The following is a 20,584-nucleotide window of genomic DNA, read 5'->3' as shown; positions in this document are numbered from 1 at the left end:
TAAAAAGTCAATCGTGCGGTACCACCACCGTCATGTACACTGCGAGTACTATAATACATTAATATTATATTATAATATACGAGTTATATTATGTATTATATTGTTAATAAAATATGTACTATATATATTTTTTTTAAATATATAACACATATTTTATACGGTGCATTATAAACGAATAATAGGAAACGAAAAAAAAAATGTTTATGATTATATTATTATATTATTAAATGTGATAATTTTATGAGTTTTTTGACGAAGCATATTACTACATTAATTTAAGGGTATGTTAAATAATTATTGGTAAGTAAAGAAATTAAATGTCGCTTGCAGATACTACATTTCTAAATATAAGTTTTTTTTCTGAAGCAGAGTGGTGCGCGATTATTACATGAGCTCACCAATACTACTCGATAGTTAAAAATGCCCATAAAAAAATCCAACGTTTATATTATAATACGAAACGCGCGTAACGAAAAATGACGACGAGGACAACAATCGTCGCGCGGAACGGATTATAATTTTTATGAGCTCGAGGCGTCCCCAAACCCTCCCAGCATCGCCACAACCATCACCGTCGTTTTATTATTATTATTCCATCTGACTTTTATATATACATTTAGATTATAGGTACACATTTTTTTTATCGAACCAAGCTGTCGATTGAAAACCATCGAAATTGCCGCCGCGCGGTAGGTGATTCGATACGCACCACTAATCATTAAAAAAAAAAAATCGTCACTATCGGCGAATGGACTAAGTATACATATATACTATCTATCTGCAGTAATATAATAGTCACCGCCTTGAGATCGATTTCAATAAAAACAATAATAATCAGGGCTGTGAATGTTAAAAAGCATCAATAAAAAAAAAATAAAATCAAAAGTGTACACACCTATATCTTTATATATTCGATAGAAAATGCACTAAAAAATATGCAGTTTAATAGATTTACGATACAATAAAAAAAAACCAGTACGTAACGCAAAAATAATTCCATGTTAAAAATACGAAGCATGCGAGATAAAATGTCTTGTACACATTCTTTTAATTAAATGAATGGGTAAAAATAATCCAAATACCGCACTATGACTCACAATCGATAAAGAAGATACTATATATATATATATATATAGAAGTACAGGTATATAATATCATCGTTGAGAGTTGGAACTAACGTTTGTATTGATTTCTTGGTCATGATTTTGATTTCTGAATAAGAAGCGAAAATATTTATGCCCGCGCGGTGACAGATATATAGATTAAGATATTATAAGGTCCAGTCAAGCATTTCCTTTGGCGCCAATAATTTACCTTTCATAAAATGATAATATCCAAAGTATAAAATATTCGTACTAAGTATAATAGCCGAACCCTAATAAAGGATTAATGGCGAACAGGTTGTTAGCGTCACGGCGTCGCGCATCGCCCAATACCTATATAAATCATAATGGCCAACCCCCAGCACGGCAGCACCGTTTGTATGTCAAAATATCAGAATTCTTAGAACTATATAGAATTTATGTTTATCAACAATACTATCTTACAGCGACATAATGTTGGACACAGTTCTCAAAATTAAACTGAATAATATAATATTTCAAATAAATGATAATATTGAATTGCTTTATTATGAGTGTAACAAACATAATACGTCTTAAATATACATACGAATATACGGTATAATGTTACATGCATTTACTCTTCATAAAATATTAATTTCGAAACACTTACCTTGATCGCATAAAATGCCTCCCCAGTTTACATCGCATATGCACTGCCAAGAAGTTCCGTTACAATATCCGTGCTTGCATCCAGGATATGTCATACACTGATCGCACAACTCACCCTGCCAACCTTTCCGGCACCTATTTTTTTTTTAAACAAAAATATTTGTATAAATACACAAATTTAAAAATTTACAAATTTGTAATTAATAGTAAATATTATAACGACAACCAACAACTAAGATATACCATCGTGTTTGGAAGTAAAATAAACAAAAATATAACATCCAATTGATGAATCGTGATAATTGTGTGCTAGTCACGAGTTTTACATTACCTATTAACTAATTAGAGCAATCGATTTTAATATCTATAAATTACAAAAGATTATTCAAATATGAGAATTTTTTTAAACTAACATTTATTCACACTAACCGATTACAGTTTTATTTATTTACAAAATATAAAATATACCTAGTATAGGTACCTATAACTAATTTAACACGCATATTTTTAAACAACAATTTATAATTGTTATAATTTATAATATTACAAAAATGAATAGGATTACAATGTATATAAATAATTGTATGAAGTTAATATAGAAGAATGACATGAAAAAAAATTGTTCTCTTCCCAATAATTTCCATGTAAATTAAAATAAATAAATAAACCAATTATTAATATACCTATGATATAACCATATTCTTCGACTTTTTAATTAATATTTTCGTTACATTTGTTTATTTAAAAATCAAATTAAAAAGGTACACAAAATGTTTCGTAACGGCAAAAAATGAGTTCATTTAATTATTAGTTGTTGACATGATTAAAAAGGAGAAGGTCACTCACGATTCGACCATACAATTATAATTGTCATACATAATCATATAAAATGCTCTAGGCTTGAATTTGATTATGAGAAAACTATTACAACTGAATTTATTGCAAACTATATCAAAATCATATAAAAAATAGCTATTCAAACCGTTCAACTTTACTTTAATTTTTTTTATTAAATATGTTATTGTTGTTAAGTTAAATACTACATATTATATTGTTCCAACTTAAATTAATTTCTTAATTTTAACATATTTGTATAGAAGCAGAGAAACTATTATTTTAAGATTTCAATGATATATATTATTATGTATTCAAGGTAATTATTTTTTTAAACATCTACACCAAAAAAATTGCGTTCAGCCAACATTTTTTCCTTTTTCATAATAATACAAACATCATATTGTTATTATCGTACTTCTATAAGCTGTATAATCAATACGGTGGATGATAAAGTTATTATTATGCACCATACCGGACTCGATATACGTAACTTTATAGGATTATGCGAATAAAATCCAAGTACCAACAATCTATATCTACAGATTCTAAGCGAAAAATGAGGGCTTACGCACAAATTTTCAACGACGACTATTATTGTCAAAGGTACTATACCCATATAAAAAAATATGACATTAATGATAATAATATTGGTATTTTATCTTTATTATAGTCGTCGCGTTGGGCTTGGCTGCAGTGTTTTATTGACGAATTTCAAATCAGCGGATTTGTGAGAAACGCGCGACCGCGGTGTCACGAGTAGGCATATTATAATAATAATATAATAATATTATACAATATTATATTCGGGGAATGATATCGTATCGAATTAATTAATAAAAATAATATTATAGTCTCACGCGCAGCGCAGTGACCGCCGCCGCCTGCATCATCCATACCATACGTTATATGCACGCATTTCGTATTCATCGGACGCCGTTGTGTGAGAACTATACGGGGCTTGCAGACTACACGACGAAATTCCGCCGCCGCCGATGCGTTTATTAAAATTCGGCCGGCGTACTCCCCCGCCGACGACCACAGCGAGGACGTCGACGATGGCGACGGCGAGCGACCGAGCCCGCTGCGATAACTCTCGAAAACTCGCCGTTGTTTCCCACGCCCCCGCCTCCCCGGGCCCCCCGAACGAGCGAGGGTGGCGGGCCGCCGGACTGTGCGCTGGCCAGAGTCCAACGACGACGAAACCGTACCGCCGGTTGACTGTACGGCGTCGTGTTTACGATATAATATTATATTATATATATGCCCACACGGTGGTTTTCATGATTCGAATACGCGATGATGAGTCCGGCGGCGGACAACAGATACGACTTGCCGAGGTAGAGGAGAAGGGGCTTGAGAGGTGCCCCGAATTCGTTTTGGACATACCTATACGAATGTCGAATTTGATAAATTTGTTTTTAGCCTTATGTGTTATGTCTTGTCGATGGGGTAACTGCGGGATTTAAACCACCCACTTCCTATACAGGTATATAGTTTGTTACGCAAACACCAATGCGGATCTACGCGCCGCAACAATACAGCGGCATTTATTTATATAGTGTGTTAGGTACAGATATTTCAATATAATAATAAGGGTTAACGCCAAGGGTCAATGTCGAAGCGAACAAATAATATTTTTCTGGAATTCCATTAAAAGTACTTATATTGATTTATGCGAATATAACGAATAACGTTCCACTTCACGAATCATGAATGGTTTTCTAACCCGTTACACGTCCATGCACGGAAATACATGCCATACGTTTTAGCCGAGATGGTACTATAATACAGTGCGGCACTGATTGTCAATGGGTACCCATTATACTAAGGGTGGTCTTTATTGTCATCTCATCGTTTAGATGCATGTGCGCAACAGTGAGGAGCCTGTGGTGCGGCAATAAATTACAAGATTAGTAACTATAAGCTTTATTCTTCAGGTAGCTATACTACAGTGTTCACGATGAAGAATCTTACAAAAATGACTGTTCAATTTTACCGACAAAATGTTTGAAATACTGAAGTTTTACGATATATAGCGATCGGTATAAATATAGATTTGATATATAATCCTTATAATAATATATAGCCATATAGGTACTCGTACTATGATAGCGATAACCCTAACGGGAAGAGGATATACGCTACAGGATTCATTTCGGCGATCACTCTGTCACATATCTAGTTGCGCAACCTTTGTATTTTAAGTCGATGGCCGAACAACTATTGCCGGTGAACCGTTTTATATCCTCTTTCCATAGTGCTGTATTATCGTCGACGCCTCATTATCGACTATAATATAACTGTTATCATTAACGGCGACGCATTGACGGCAGCACACCGAAAATCGAGGTCGTCGTCATCGTCAACATCGTCGTATATTATGTATAGTAATATATTATATTATATTTAATAACCACGCGTAGGTTTTTTCGATATAATTATAAGTGTATATGTATAACGACTACTGTATAACTATAATAATATATACTTACTCGCAATCTCCGGGAGACTCGCACTTTCCGTGTGCGGGATGGCATCCGGTCTTGCACACGGCTGTAAATAAATATTTTTAAAAAAATGTGATTATTATTATTAAATTAACACTAAATAGTGAATCGTTCATAAATAATATGAGCGCGGTGAGGAAGTAAATATAAGTAAATCAAGGCACTTGCCTATGTCGCACGTATCTCCCTGCCAACCGGGTATGCACTCTTTCCGACCGTCTGTGTCACCGCACGTATAATGGCCGAACCTATCGTCACGGGGCTTGCAGAGTTTTGTGCAATTCTGTCCGTAGTAGTTGCGATCGCACCTAACGCGCACTCGGTACGCCATGCGAGCGGTATGGCCCAGGTACGACAAAGCTTTCCACTCATTTCCGGGCAACAGGATACCGGAATACGTGGCCTCTTCGATAACGGACGTCAAGCCTGTAGAAATACACATCATTAAACGATGAGTTACAACTTGATAATAAAAGTGTTTCAATATAGGTTTAACTGTTTTATATGTTTATTATTGCACGACTATAGTAATTATTTTATAGTTCACGACGTTCTAAATTTACATACAATTTGTGCAGACCATTTAATAAATCTTTTGGAGGATACTTGAGAGCACGACTTAGGCCTTCGACTTTTTTTTAAGTCAGATAAAAGTATAAAGATAAAAAGAGTATAAAAGGGTTTAGTTTTTTATGTTTCTTAAATGTTTAAGTATAGTTCTTGTCATGTAATAATAATATTATTTATACCTAATATATAGATAGGTACTTATACTCAAGTAAACATATTTTATCATTTATTTCATAGATAGGAAAATACTTTCGGTAATACACCGCCATTACTAAAACGAAAGTATTATAAACACTTGGACAAGCATAATATTACGTATATTTTAATACCGCGACGTCTGATCAATTAATTGTATCTACGTCAAGACCGTCAACCGGATAAAATCCTTCGCATAAATTTATTCACACGGGGAAAAAAAATAGTTAGCAACGTTAAGTAAAACACTATATATATATAAATATGTTATATATAATATTATAGAAGAACGATTATTTTTTATACTAAGTGAGATTATTAGAATGCAATTAAATGATTATGATTTTATAGTAAACACCTACTTAATAGGTTGTCCGAATTATTGTTATATTATGTCTGTGATGCTTACATAATATGTCTATATTATATTTTATATTATGTTTATTAATTATTTTAATCGGTCAAATTAAGTTAATAACGTGGTTGCCGGTTATAGTTTCTAATCGGAATTACTCTATAATCATTTGACTAAATAACGATGTTTTCGTAAACCGGCAAAAGATATAAATTGTATAGCTGTTACGAACAGTAATAATTATACAATTATGGTTAATCCTATTATTTCTGTGTTACGGAATCGACTGTTTTTTTTTCCTTTTTATATTATTATTATTTTTCCGTGTCGCGGACGATTTCAACTCGGCCGCTGCGGCCACCGGACGAAAAGCCGGTACCGCGCCGCCGATTCGATTCGGTGCCTGCCGCTCTCAGCTGTATGTTGTATATTATTATTATTATTATGTTGTACCTATATAATAATAATAATAATATAATATATAATAGTTGCAGCGGCCAACACACACACACACGCACGCGCCTGCGCTCAACAATAGTATAACAACGACGCGCGTGGAATTGATTGAGACGATTTTTTATTTCTTCTTCTATTCTCCTCTGTCCGTTTCTTAGGCGTTTCGCCTTGGCTACCCTTTTTTTTCCTCCGTTCCGTTGTTCACGCGCGTTTATCTCTCCGCCGTAGGTAGGTGTATAACAATAGGCGTCGTCGTCACAATCACACACACACACACACACACATACGTACAGACGGACGGACGGACGAACGATATACATCACATTATATTATTATTATTATTATTATTATATAAATGTGTGTGAAAACAAAAAGAATATACTACGACAAATCTTCAATAGTCGTACCTATATAGATGATAGAGGCACTGCAGTAGTGTAATATAGTAATAATAACAACACAACAACAACAACAATAGTAATATAACCGTCCCGCCGCCGCCGCATTCCTACACGGAATTGGAAATTGGAATCGTATTGAACACTGTCTTATTATATATATATTATTATTATTATTATTATAGCTATAAGTAATAATAATAATAATAACATAATATAATATATATATAGCGTCCGGAGTGTATAATAATGATAATAATATCATATTGTATTGTATAAGTACTACGAGTTGTAGTAGTAGTTGTATCATGAGTACCCGACGATGATGGTAATATTATACGACAATATCATCTCGTTGCCGTCGTCGTCGTCGTCGGCCGTATACGCGGCCGCGGCACACCGCGTATGTGGCCCCAGCGGAATGGGACGTGACGCCGCCGCCGCCGCCGCAATACCATACCGCGACGAAACGACTGCTACGACGATTGTTGTAGTTGTGATGCGCTTACCCACCGCAGTCCCGATATCAATAATGCGTACAATATAGGATATGATATATACACACACACACATAATCCGACAACCGGACAACATCGACAACAACAACAACAACAACAACAACTACAACAATATAATAATATATAGTATATTATAGGTCTTCGATCATCCCATATGATATTATGTTATATGTGCGCGCGAGTAGTATTGACGAGGGTCGACGACGATTACACCAAACTCGTTCGCATTGTGCGTATGTATATGTGTATATGCTGCGCGTTGTGCGTGGGCGTATCGTGTGTACTGTGTATATTATATTGGCCGGTCACGTCGAGCCATATATATATATATATATACAATGACGACAACGACGACGACGACGACAATAATAATATATTAATAATAACGATATATTTATATATTATACATTATTATTATTATTATATGTGACATTATATCGTTTTATGTCTCGCGCGCTCGCGACATACCACGATCGTTCGTATACCTGTATTATACGATTATTATTATTGCCGTGTGTGTACGAGTATATAATAATAATATAGACTATAATAATATAATAATGTGGTAGTTTCTAATTATTATTGTTATTGCTTATTATTAATATTATAACGGCCGCTTACCCGTGTAATTGTTGTAGTCCATCGCTTGCAATACCAACGTAAACGATCTCTGAAACAGAAAAAAAAACGATTCCAATAAAACCACTATTATATGACGACATAAAATACGCATATATTATACTATAATATAATAATAATAATAACATTCTCGGTACACGACAATAGTATATTACTATATAATGCTCTCGCAGAGGTTATAATAATATGTGTTTACAATTAACAAACGACGATCATCGTATTGTTAGCGTCGTCGGCGGACGGCGTTATAATTATTGCCTCGCCTATGTATGAAGATTTTCGAAATCATCTCCCGAGCTCGATATGACCGTATGCCGATACACGACCCCGGCGCAGCGAGAACCGCGATAAATAACGTATTTTATATATTTTATTATTATCGTCGTCGGCGACGTTGTTGCTGCAGTTATGTTATACGCAGTGGACACGCGCACGCGCACGAACGAAATGTCCGCTGAGTACGCTCATTTTTACATTCTTTCTCCGTTTGTGTGTGTGTGTGCACATACAATAATATACAATATACATACAAGTGTGCACTGCTGCACGTACGTACATTCGCGTACGATGTATTTGCACCCCCACTCGTCACCCACCCCCCTCGCCATAGACCGCCGCCGAGACCGTGTACGATATTTGTCGTCGTCGAGACGACGATGGTCGCCGCAGAGTCGAGCGAGCGCGCGCGCGCTTGCCCGACGATAAATCATCATCGCGGACGGCGCGACCAGAGAAACCGCAACCAGAGGAGTATATACGCGCGTACTGGTATATACCTATAAACACACGAGATATTATAACAACACTGCGACATACACACATACACCTATATAGGTATATTATATTATTATAATATTGTGTACGCCATAAAAAAAAAAGTACGACGACCGACTCCTACGCGAACCACTGCACCGCTGTCACGGCAGACACGATTTCTACCTATATATAATATTATAAACGGTCCGCGCACAATTTGCTGCACCGCGGTAACCACCGCGTACATGTTATACCGCGGGCGGTATATAGGGTCCACCGCGACTCCGGAACGTATATACATCGTAACGTCGTTACGAGTAACAACGATCGATGTATAGGTACTTGCATGCAGCGACTGCAGATGACGCAGATCGTAACCGTTTTTCTTTTTCTAGTTCCTATATATAGTTCTCAGTTGCAATCGCAACTCTGCAGCAAAGTGTGGCGAGGAGACGTAATGTTTCGGATTATGTACCTACAGCATCTTAGAGATATATTCATCATATTATTATCGTAGTGATAACGGTTTGTGGATCTAATATTATACGGTAACTTTAAACTTGGAAGGTTTATTTATAGAAACCGGTAATTTTAAATTTCAAACTTATTTCATTTCTGTATATTATTAATTGTTATTTCGATTGAATTTATGTTTATAAAGGTCACATTTGTCGCACTATATATAATACTACACATCTCTATATCGGCATCGGTCGAAAAAGACCGGAGAATTATATTGATTGAAACTCGTATATATTCTATGATGCGTATACGCGCCGTAGTCGGTTTATGGGGCGAAAGATTTTCAACCGACAACATCATATACCATAGTAAATTTGCATCTAAAATAATATATTATAGGTAAAATATAATATGATGGGCATACACGCATCCTTAGTTTTCCACCGAGCACGTATAAGGACTGGTTGACAAAAAATGCCGATTACGGGCGTACAGCAGTTTACGAGCCCATACATATACCGTCGCCGGCCGAAAAGAAACCGTCACGTCATCACAATCACATACTTCGGCGGTTTCGGCTAAATAAGCCATAACCCGTCCACCGCCGCCGCCGCCGCCGTTTTTCCGCCGCGTCACCGGCGCGTAGGACGCGTGCGTGCCCGACCGGTCACCGCAGCGGTGCAACAATCATAATAATAATAATAATAATAATAATAAAGCCGCGACGGCGGCGTTTTTCCGCTACGTCACGCCACCGCTCTACGCGGTACACACATATATACTACGCTAACGACTGCGGTACACGCCGCGGACTAATTGCCCGGTTGCGGACGACTGTATTATATTATATTGTGTGCGCGCGCGGCGGGTGCTGCAGCGCGCGGCCAGGCCGTCCGGCGAATACGAGCCCACCGCGCGCACGGCCGCGGCAGGACCTAATATCCATTATTATTATTATTATTATTATATTGTCTGAGCTGGCGGCGGCAGTTTAACGACGCCGAGATATGATAAACGACGACTCGCGAGTAATCACCGCGGAGCGGCCCGTTCGCGCGCAACGAGGAAATTAAGAGATCCGACGACGGCGGCAGCGGCGGCGGGCGAACTCACTAACGAGATTGTAAATACATAAGGCTATCCGACTTAACACGGCAGCGGGCGCTTCCGCTTTGCATGACGGTATTGCCGAAATAAGTCATCATCCGTCGCATGCGACGACCGCACGTGCGTTCGTGTGACGGAACCGCAATTATCGGTTTGTAAGATTCGCGGACGACATATATATATATATATTATTGCGGTATATATTATGCATAAGTTAAGTGACCCCTCCCCTATCGTTTGAGACGTCCACAACTACGGTCTGTGACTCTTGTACTCCGCGAATTCACGTGTTTTTCACTGATGCAATATTGGATGATGATGACGATTTTCAGTTTCATCGAGTAAAAATGCAGAGCCTTATATATATATATATATATATATATATATATATGGCAACAACTTTTCGATATTACACAACGAAAAACTCAGTTTCCGCTCGTTTTTTGTCCACGATTCCATTCTTTATGACCAAACAGGTTATGTTTTTACTCCTTGCAGGGAAAAGTATAATAATTGTCGTATGGTGACTGGTGTGTTCTATACACGTATAATTCAACTAATCAACTCTATAGGGTGTTTGAATATAACAAGTTTTTGTCGACTACGGTGGCTCACGTACATACTTATTTATATATAATTAATAATTATGAATGATCCCAGGAGGGCTGGGAAACAAGGGTCCGAGAACTTTTTTTCAACGCTATAATATATACATATTTATGGACGACAAATGTATAAAATACACAGATCTTGTTCGAAGGATTTCACTCAATACGAAATAACTGAATAGCTATCATTGACTAATGACTATACTATCTGAAAGACTTAGTCTTTCACGCACATACCTGTAATAATATAGAGGAAATATTTGGTCAAAACGGGACTATATCTTCTAGAAGCCGAACACAAAGCGTTCTGTTTAAAATTTGTCGAGCCAAGGCTATATATGATGCTCTAAAAAAGACAATGCTACTTCAAACGATGCGTATGATCACCTTAAATTAATACTATATAATAAATGGACATCTTAAATTGTATATATGCCGCACGAGTACACAATATGTCTATAAATTATTGTTACTATATAGTACAAAATGATCATTGTTATATTTTGTGCGAATGTCGAATTGTTTTCGTCGGCCCTATACCAGAATTTTATGAAACGATTTGGATAATATTTGTTTTGAGCTGCCGTCACATAGGTTCATAAAGATAAAAGTTATCAAGACAATTAAACTCCTCGTTTAATGCGAAAACTACCAAATAAAAGCTATTATGATATTTTGAATAGGTATACATTATATTAAATACATATTATAATACATATGTTATATTATATATTATACGCCTGCACGGTTGATCATCATCATTCTATTACAATATTATGAATACTTGTTATTATCTGTGGTCGTTTATTTCTTTGCCGTCGCCGATATTCATTATTATACAGACAATTTTTTTATATACAACTGTTTTTGACGTTTAAAATCATATTTATTAATGATTTATTTTGATTTTGGATAATATTTGTTCTTAAAATAAAAATAGCTAATTCACAATAAAATAATCATCTACTATAATACAACTATACTACTAAACAAAGTAGTATAATAACGTAGTTAATAATATTTTAATATTAATCTATAGCCCAATTTATGTTTTTTTTTCATTTCGATTATAATATTTTTTCTGAAATCATAAAATACCATATAACTTTCAAACCAGACCAATTAATTTAACTTCCGCCTCACAGTGTTCCACCGGGTGACCATCTGCCTTCTACTTAATTAATATATTTTATACAAGCGATCAACCCTGTGAGATTAAACACTTTTAAATTTTATTCCGTGCAGATGGTCCTATAAACAGTTCAGAATAATTGAAAATATAAAACAAATTATATTATTGAGCTAATTTAGTTGGACAAATTAACTGTATTGTGGTTAATGATAATATTATGTTTTAAAGCATCATATGAAAATGTGATGTCAATTATACACCTACGTGATTCAAAATAGGGAAATAATACTTTTCAATTATAAATTCCAAATGTACATGACGTATATGTATAATAATTTAATCGTTTTATTTCAAATATTGATCTTTATATTAACATTATACTGTAATTATTTAACTGGTCTACAATACAGGTGTTTTTATTTCCTTTAAACTAGTTTCCCTCACAGTACTGTCGAATATCAATTAACTATCACACTATATCAGTCACAACTCTCGAGTATATATAAGAATTTAAAAACATATTTATAATTCATTGGACGTAGGTATATAAACTTCGATAAATATGTTTTGTTTTTAGTATGTGTAGTTTGGTTTTGTTAATCCAGACGTGCATATTATATCTAATCGCAGCAGCACTATTCTACACTAGTGTCGAATTTTTTTGATTTTTAATTGTATCGTACGTACTTTTGTTGTTATTTACATTGTTTATAAATAATCGTATATTAAAATTTCACACCGGTTAATGATTGACGAACAATCCGTTGATGGTTTAATATTGACGGCGTGTATTCTACGATAACTATAACGCCCATAACTGCAGTAATCAAAAGTATGCACGACGCGTCTGTCGACGATGAAAATAAGTAAATGACGCCGTTTATAATAATATATATACTCCACCGCACGGTGTGATGAGTGGTCTCTAAGACGACGGAGTGTCATCGAAATCGCTGATGCCCGTAAACCGGGTATACCAATTATTGTATATTATACGTAATAACAATAATACGATATGGTATACCTAAATACAATCTCGTTGTTGATAACGTCCGAAGTAACGCGTCCGGCACGTCTTCGGCGGCCAAGTTTCGTATATCGACGACTATAATAAAATGAAATATCATATACTGACGTACCTATGCGTACATATACTATAAATCGATCGCTGAATTCAACAACACTGTTGCAAGTACATAAAACGTAATAGTATATATACGGTTTTAGTGGTATATAGTGCTCGCGCGCGCTCGCGTTACTCAGCTAACGCGGTGGAACGGTAATTACGGCAATGGAATATAATATAATAACAAGAAGAATAAGAATAATAATAGCTGCCACGGAACGACGGCAGAAAGACAACGACTGCGACAACGACGCTAACGTGTGCGTAGGAGGAGATCGCGGCGCAGTACCACCGCCGGAGGGGTTATCCAGCAATCACGTTGCCGCCGCCGTCCCGGTTTTGATTGATTTATTACGCGAACGCGCGCGCGCGCGCGCTCGCGAGTTCGCGTATATTCGTTACCGGGAATATATTGTGTACGACGACGGTACAATACGCGCGACGGCCACGTCCGAGTACGTAACGGCGGCCGCAGTCGGTACCGCGTGCGTGCGCGCACGTAGCGTACCGAGAAAAAAAGTGCGGCGGCGGGTCCGGCGTGCGGTGGTGGCGCCACCACCACTACCACCACGCCACCATCACCATCGCCATCACCACTAAGACGACGACGACGACGACGACGAGTGTCTGTCGGCCGTCGTGGTCGTCGTACGGCCTATGAATAAAAGAAACGCGGTCACCTCACCCAACCCCGCCGCGGTAAAAAAAATGAGCGGAAAAAAATGCGCCGCCGCCGTATATTGTTGTATATTATCCCGCACCGTATATTTATTCTGTCGACGACGATTCAATCGACCGCCGCGGGGTCAAATGTTGTTTCTAATACTCGTGGTAATGTATACGCTTTACTTATAATAGCCGTTCAGGTCTCATATAGCTCGACAGTCGCCGTAATATGGTTAAGTGGCGACAGCGGCGTACGTGGCGCCGGACGACGACACGGTGGCGCCGCCGTCCGTGCGACGACGACGAATCCGGAGCCCGCGGAGACGCCACCGTCTCATCTGCAGCGTGTCGGGCTTTTGTTGACGCGAGCTGCGTCGGCGGCGGCGGCAAAACGCCGATGGGCGGACGCGCGGGAGCGGTGCGTCAGCGGAGGCATCGCGACACACGGATGCTGCACGCGGCATACGTCACTCTCGGCAAGGGGCCGCAGCCGAAACGACGGCGACGTAAAAAATTTAAAGAAAAAACGATTTTGTTTTTTTACGAACGGTTAAAAAAACCTATAGACAAAAGTATCGACCTCGCGCGCGCGCTCTCATTATGTCATTGGACATTATATTATGTGACAACACACACACTGCACACACGTTAGCACCCGCGCAACGTTTATATTAATATGTATATATGTGTATATAAATATGCATGAAGATAATATGACGCATGTTGTAATTTATTATAATATATTATTATTATTATGTATAATATCTTGATATTATAATATAGAACGTATGACAAAATGTGTTCAGCGGTGGTGAAAAAAAAAACAATGATAATTATTAAGGCGGCGGGACAGTCGTCACACGTGCGCGGTCGTACACGTCGTGCAGTGTTATTATTATTATATATTATTATAATATATGTAGAATAATATAATAATATATAGTGTTGTTTGCGGTTTGTGTGATACAGCAACAGCTGTTGGCGGTATGGATTAACAGTGGAAAAAAATCCAACCGACAGATGACCGAGGGACGAGATCGACGAAATTATCGCTGTATTGTTTCGCGCGCCATTCATATATATTATATAACATACACAATATAATATAATATAATGCAACGTGTACGACGTCGTCGACTATACGCGCGGTGCCATCCCTGAGCGAGGGACGACAATAGTCAAAAAAACTGCTGCGCAAAGTGCGGCGCGTCGATAGTCAAGTGCGCCGGTCATCACTGTGTACGCGCATTATAACTATATATATTATAATGTATATTATATGTGTGTATACGTATATACTGCCGCGGGGGAGTCGTAAAAAGAAAAAAAATCTACAAAACAATATATAGTCGAACGATAATCCAGCGGGGTCGCTCGCGTCATTAACCAATGTATTATTATATATATATACATATATGCCCTTCTGACCCCCTTTCCCGCGGCCGACGCAGCCGTCGCACATGTCGCGCGCAAAAAAAAAAATCTGCGGTCATCGATGCAAGGGCGGTGGAGTGGCACGCGCCGCGCGTTATAATACGCGTATATTTTAATACACTGCGGTGGTATACGACGCACTTTACATCACACACGCGTAGCGGAAAACCACTAACCCTTTGCAGTGCGCGCTATTATAGATCTGTACGTTGTTACACATCATATATTATTATTTATCATATATATAATATATAGGTTTAATATATATACTGTAGAAATATATTATATGTTTTTATATGGAACTGCTACAAACGGAAATTATAATGAAAATAACGAGTAGGTTACATATAGGTATATATAATAATATACCTTTTTATAATGACTACTATACTATACGACCGTGTGAGGGGGTTAAACACTGACCGACGGCACACGCTTAAAAAGCGGCGTTGGCCGTTAGACGCGCGGCGAAAAGCCGACGAGAGTTGGTCGTCGTACTACGGTCGTTGCGGTATTCACTAATTAATCGGAAAATACTGCAGTGGTTTTTTACCGCGCACCACCACCACCACCGGCGGAATTCCGACTGCCCGCCATATTATTATTATAACCTGCACAACACCGCATCACCAACGGCGGAACAGGTATGCAGCGCGGCGGTGTCGTCTCGTCTCTCATGCGTTGCCGTTGCTGTTGCGCTGCCCGCAGCCGCCTAGCGCACGCGCGCGCGAGAAAAAACCCAATTAACGGCGGCAGTGCGGCATGCGTGGACGTCGGCGGCGGCGACAAAAATATTTGTATCCATCATCATCACGGCCGCCGCCGCCAGTAAAAACAACAACCAGACAATGACGCGTAAACGCGACTATATACGCGTTCCAGGTCATTAAAACTTAATGTTTTTAATTCGGGGCGGCTGCGGCGGCGATCGTATTGACCCGACAACCTTCACCGCCGCATAAACGACAAAAATTGGATAATTTTATTATTATTACTCTACCTCTATCTGTATTCATTATATTATTTATACGGTCGTCGTCGCAATCGTCGTCGCAGGTGACTCTCTCCTGCCCGCCGTACACGCCCCACCACCCGCACCGCGATCGGTGACCGGTGTGCACCGGACACACGTGACAGGCCTCCTATAGGTCGAGGAGACGTTTCAGCGGGATCGTGTTTTTCGTTTTTTTTAATTAAGGGTGGGCTTTTAATCGACTGCTGCTGCTGCCGTACGACTGCGACCACGGTGGTATTACCCCGCCGCATATCGTCGCCGCCTGCACCAGCGTATGTGTATATAAATTAAAAACGGCTAGACCGCGGCGGTCAGATAGTGTACGTACGAGAGAGAGAGAGACTGAGAGAGAGTGATTGAGGGAGTGAACGAGAAACGGTAAGAGCGACAAGGAGAGAGACCGCGAACGGAAGAGAGGACGACGGCGGCAACCGGTCTGCCAGCTCGTTTCGCCGCCGCCGACGACTAACGCGCGCGGCATGAGACCCGAGCCAATTAACGAAAAATATAATCGGAAGAAATACCTCGGCGGCGACCAAGACGACGAGTATTATTAAAAAATAAAAAAAAACGAGACGAGAAATACCGAAATCGAATCGAATCGTACGATAAATCGTTGTCGTCGTATAGTCGTCGTCGCCGGCATTGTAGTGGCGGCGACAGGTGTGTACAGGCGGTCATTGAAAATAAAATAAAAAACCGAAATAAATATATACATTTTTTAGAAATGCTGCGTTTGTTATTAGGTACGTCGTGGTTGTATACACACACACACACACACGCGTACACGCGTACACATACGAGCGTTATTTATATAAATTCGAATGGGTACTATGATATTATACATTATAATATTATTATTATGTATTCGATATGTATAAATTCCAATAGTATTATATACTATTATAGGACATTTGAATATTCAAATCACGCGCGAGCGAGCGCAGTCACATCGGCAGCGGAACAGCAGCGGGGTATACCTAACTTGCAGCAGCTCAACACACACAGACACACGCATAATACGTATAATATCATTGACACAAAAATATCGTAGTGGTAATATATTATATTATTATAATATATTGACGGTTCTCGGAAAGTTCTTTATGCGCGCCACGTGTGTTTATGTGTCAAACCGTCCGCCGCCGGTTAAAACAATTCGCCGCAGTCGGTCGACAACGGTCCACGATATTATTTCACTATAATAAAATAAATTGTATACAATATTATGTATTTTATATTTATATACTATAGGTATTATGTACGGTACACGACGGGCTATTATTATTATTGTTATTATTTATTACAATTTATTGTTATAATCGTCATCGTGGTCGTCGTCGTCATGGTCGTTATCGTATCGATCGAGATGTATCGATCGTCGTTGGTCAATAAATGAGCGTCCGGTCGTGGCGAGGGGATTACGCGCGGCGGTGGCAGCTTTATAAATGGACGTATAAGTATATAATATAATAATATAATAAATACAAAGATCGTGACCCCGGCTTTTTCTCTCAGTCACTCGCGGATCTACGAGTTATCGGGGCGCGTTTTAGACACGAAAACTCTGATACCCCTCTGCGCAAACGATGTACTTATACATATACTTGTATACCGCACGAGCCGTGCATGGTATAAAGCACGGTGCGCGCCGGTGGCCCCCGACGGTGCCGGAAGTGAAAATTTCGATAGGAAAAAATAATATATTACTACTATGTACTCACTACTCGCCACGCGTTGTGTACGACGACGACAATGACAACGACACGACAAACGTTGTATACGTAGAAAAAGATCTATACAATTAACGGCCACAACAAAAGTACTTTACCTACCTATATATTATATGCTATATGAGACAGAGGAAAAAAACTACGACATAGGTCGCGAAAACTTAGTGACTGCACAGTGCACACACGCGACATCGACGGTCGTGCTCGATTTTTTTTTTAATTAAAAACGCAGAAAACGCACGCGACGGTGGCAGTAGAGTAAAAGGTAAAAACCACGATCGGGTAAACGACGCTTTCGTGTAACGGTGACGGCTGTTGTCGATAATGTAGTGCGTGTACGAGATTATGTACTATATTTTATGCTGCTATTTAATAAGTATTCTCCAAAAATGCATATTACAAAACATGAACCTAAAGCACCACAATATAGGTCTTTATAAGAAATAAATGATATAGTTTACCACACCCTCTCTTTGTCATGGCTATACATTAATAATATAATATTAACTACAAATGAATACACATATTATATTGTATTTTTATGATAATAATTTTATAAAATAAGAAAATTTAATCTAATAAAAAAATATTATAATTCAATACCGAAGACTAGATTGAATAAAGCTCTGTAGTTGTTAAGGGCTAAGGAAAGTTAAGCCCTCCAAAACCATCTATGTATATATTATTAGATTTTATATTTATGCCGAATTTAGGACTTTCATTTCCATCAAATGAATCAAATCAAGCACATTTCGTCCTTTGTAAATATTAAGACAGGATTTTTGGTCTTCGGTCAACGGGTTTTTTTAAATCGTTATTTTTATTTACTTATATTTAGTTCTCGAGTAATAAAATAATTTAAAGCTTACAAATTAATTCAATATTACTTTATTATTTCTCAGTTGAGTTAGGATTTTTTAAAAATAAAATATTACCTAATAAAAATAAAGATTTGAGGTGATCAAGCGTAAACATGCATGTGAGCTATTATAGATGATTCAATCACAGATTACATTAAATTCCGAAGTTAGGCGGTATAACACTGTGTCAAAACCAAACGGACCAAACGCGCTATGGCTATAATAATAATCGTCGGACACCAAAAATTAACGTCCTATCTCCGACTCGGCGTTTGCCGGGGACGAAACGTTCGTAAACGGTGTGAATTCGATTTCTGACCGGGTCGGACCCCGTCCATTTACCATCATACTACTAGCCTGTGCAGCTCGGCACATATAATATTACTATACATAATAATACACCTATTACAATATAATATATTATTATAACGTGCGGCTGACGATTCGCGGCGGCGGCGGCGGCGATGACCGAGTTAAACGCGCGGCGAAGAAGACGTATATTATAATATTATATACGTATTATATACGCGTAAACGACGATGAATAATTATAATTCGTTTTCTTGAAAACCCGCCTGTGTGCACGGACGAACGAAAATATATTATTCCGTATAGGTACGATAATATGATATTATATACGTAATATATAGGTATTTATAATATACGTGGTAGTGCGGCGGGGGGGCGGGCGAGGGGTAAAAAACGAGAAACGGTACGCCGGTTAGATATATATGAACGTCGACGAGATGGACGGCGCGGCGGCGCGGCGATGGGTCGTCGGGTGGCAGTGCGCGCGCGCGGGGTGCAGCGAGGGGAACGTCGGGTATATAACATACATACATACATACATACATACATACATTCATACACACATACATACATAGATAAGTTTATTATATATATTTAAATGCGTTCCGGGAATTAAACGAGTTTTGTGGACGGTGGTCTTGTCGATCCCGCCGCCGCCGCCGCCGCCGACTCTGCCGTTTTACTTGCGCGTGTACTTGCGTGCGCGTGTGCGTGTGCGGTGCGTGCACAAGCTCGGACGATCCGTTCGAAGGACCAGCACCGCAACGGTGGCGGCCGCGCGGTCATTATAATAGATCGGCGCGAACGCCGCCGCCGCAACAGCAGCAGTTTAGTTTTAGTATAGTGGTAATAATATCGTTTGTGTGAGTGTGGAGTATAATATACGCCACGGCCGAATATAAAATAATAAAAAACTGAAAAAAACGTTTTGCCGTCGTTATCGCCGGCGCGTCTATACAGTGAAAAATAAAATATAAATAATATATAACGCGCTTATAATATCAATACGACGATATTATTATTATTATAATTTAATAACACCGCACACGCTATAATATAATAATAATATGAAAATTATCGGGAACGATGTAGGTATATATTATTATTGTATAATATTATTTCGATGCCCGGAAGCGAGTTGCGAGCATATAATAATATTATAATATTAT

The 20,584-nt window shown here is 38.3% G+C and overlaps 1 protein-coding gene across 1 annotated transcript in view; it reads right to left on the bottom strand.

The window, feature by feature from the left end:
• Positions 1-20,584, bottom strand: part of LOC132924119 (uncharacterized) — a 52,188-nt gene that overhangs the window by 17,521 nt on the left and 14,083 nt on the right. Inside the window, exons 3-6 of the mRNA XM_060988220.1 lie at positions 8,191-8,239; positions 5,246-5,503; positions 5,063-5,123; positions 1,735-1,868 (exon numbers count right to left, since the gene is read on the bottom strand). Coding sequence (XP_060844203.1) covers positions 1,735-1,868; positions 5,063-5,123; positions 5,246-5,503; positions 8,191-8,239 — 502 coding nt within the window. The remainder of the gene's footprint in view (positions 1-1,734; positions 1,869-5,062; positions 5,124-5,245; positions 5,504-8,190; positions 8,240-20,584) is intronic.

The sequence above is a fragment of the Rhopalosiphum padi genome, chromosome 3, assembly GCF_020882245.1.
Source record: "Rhopalosiphum padi isolate XX-2018 chromosome 3, ASM2088224v1, whole genome shotgun sequence".
NCBI lineage: Eukaryota > Metazoa > Arthropoda > Insecta > Hemiptera > Aphididae > Rhopalosiphum > Rhopalosiphum padi.
Note: the sequence above shows the minus strand (reverse complement) of the source record. Positions and strands in the feature narration are given on the sequence as shown.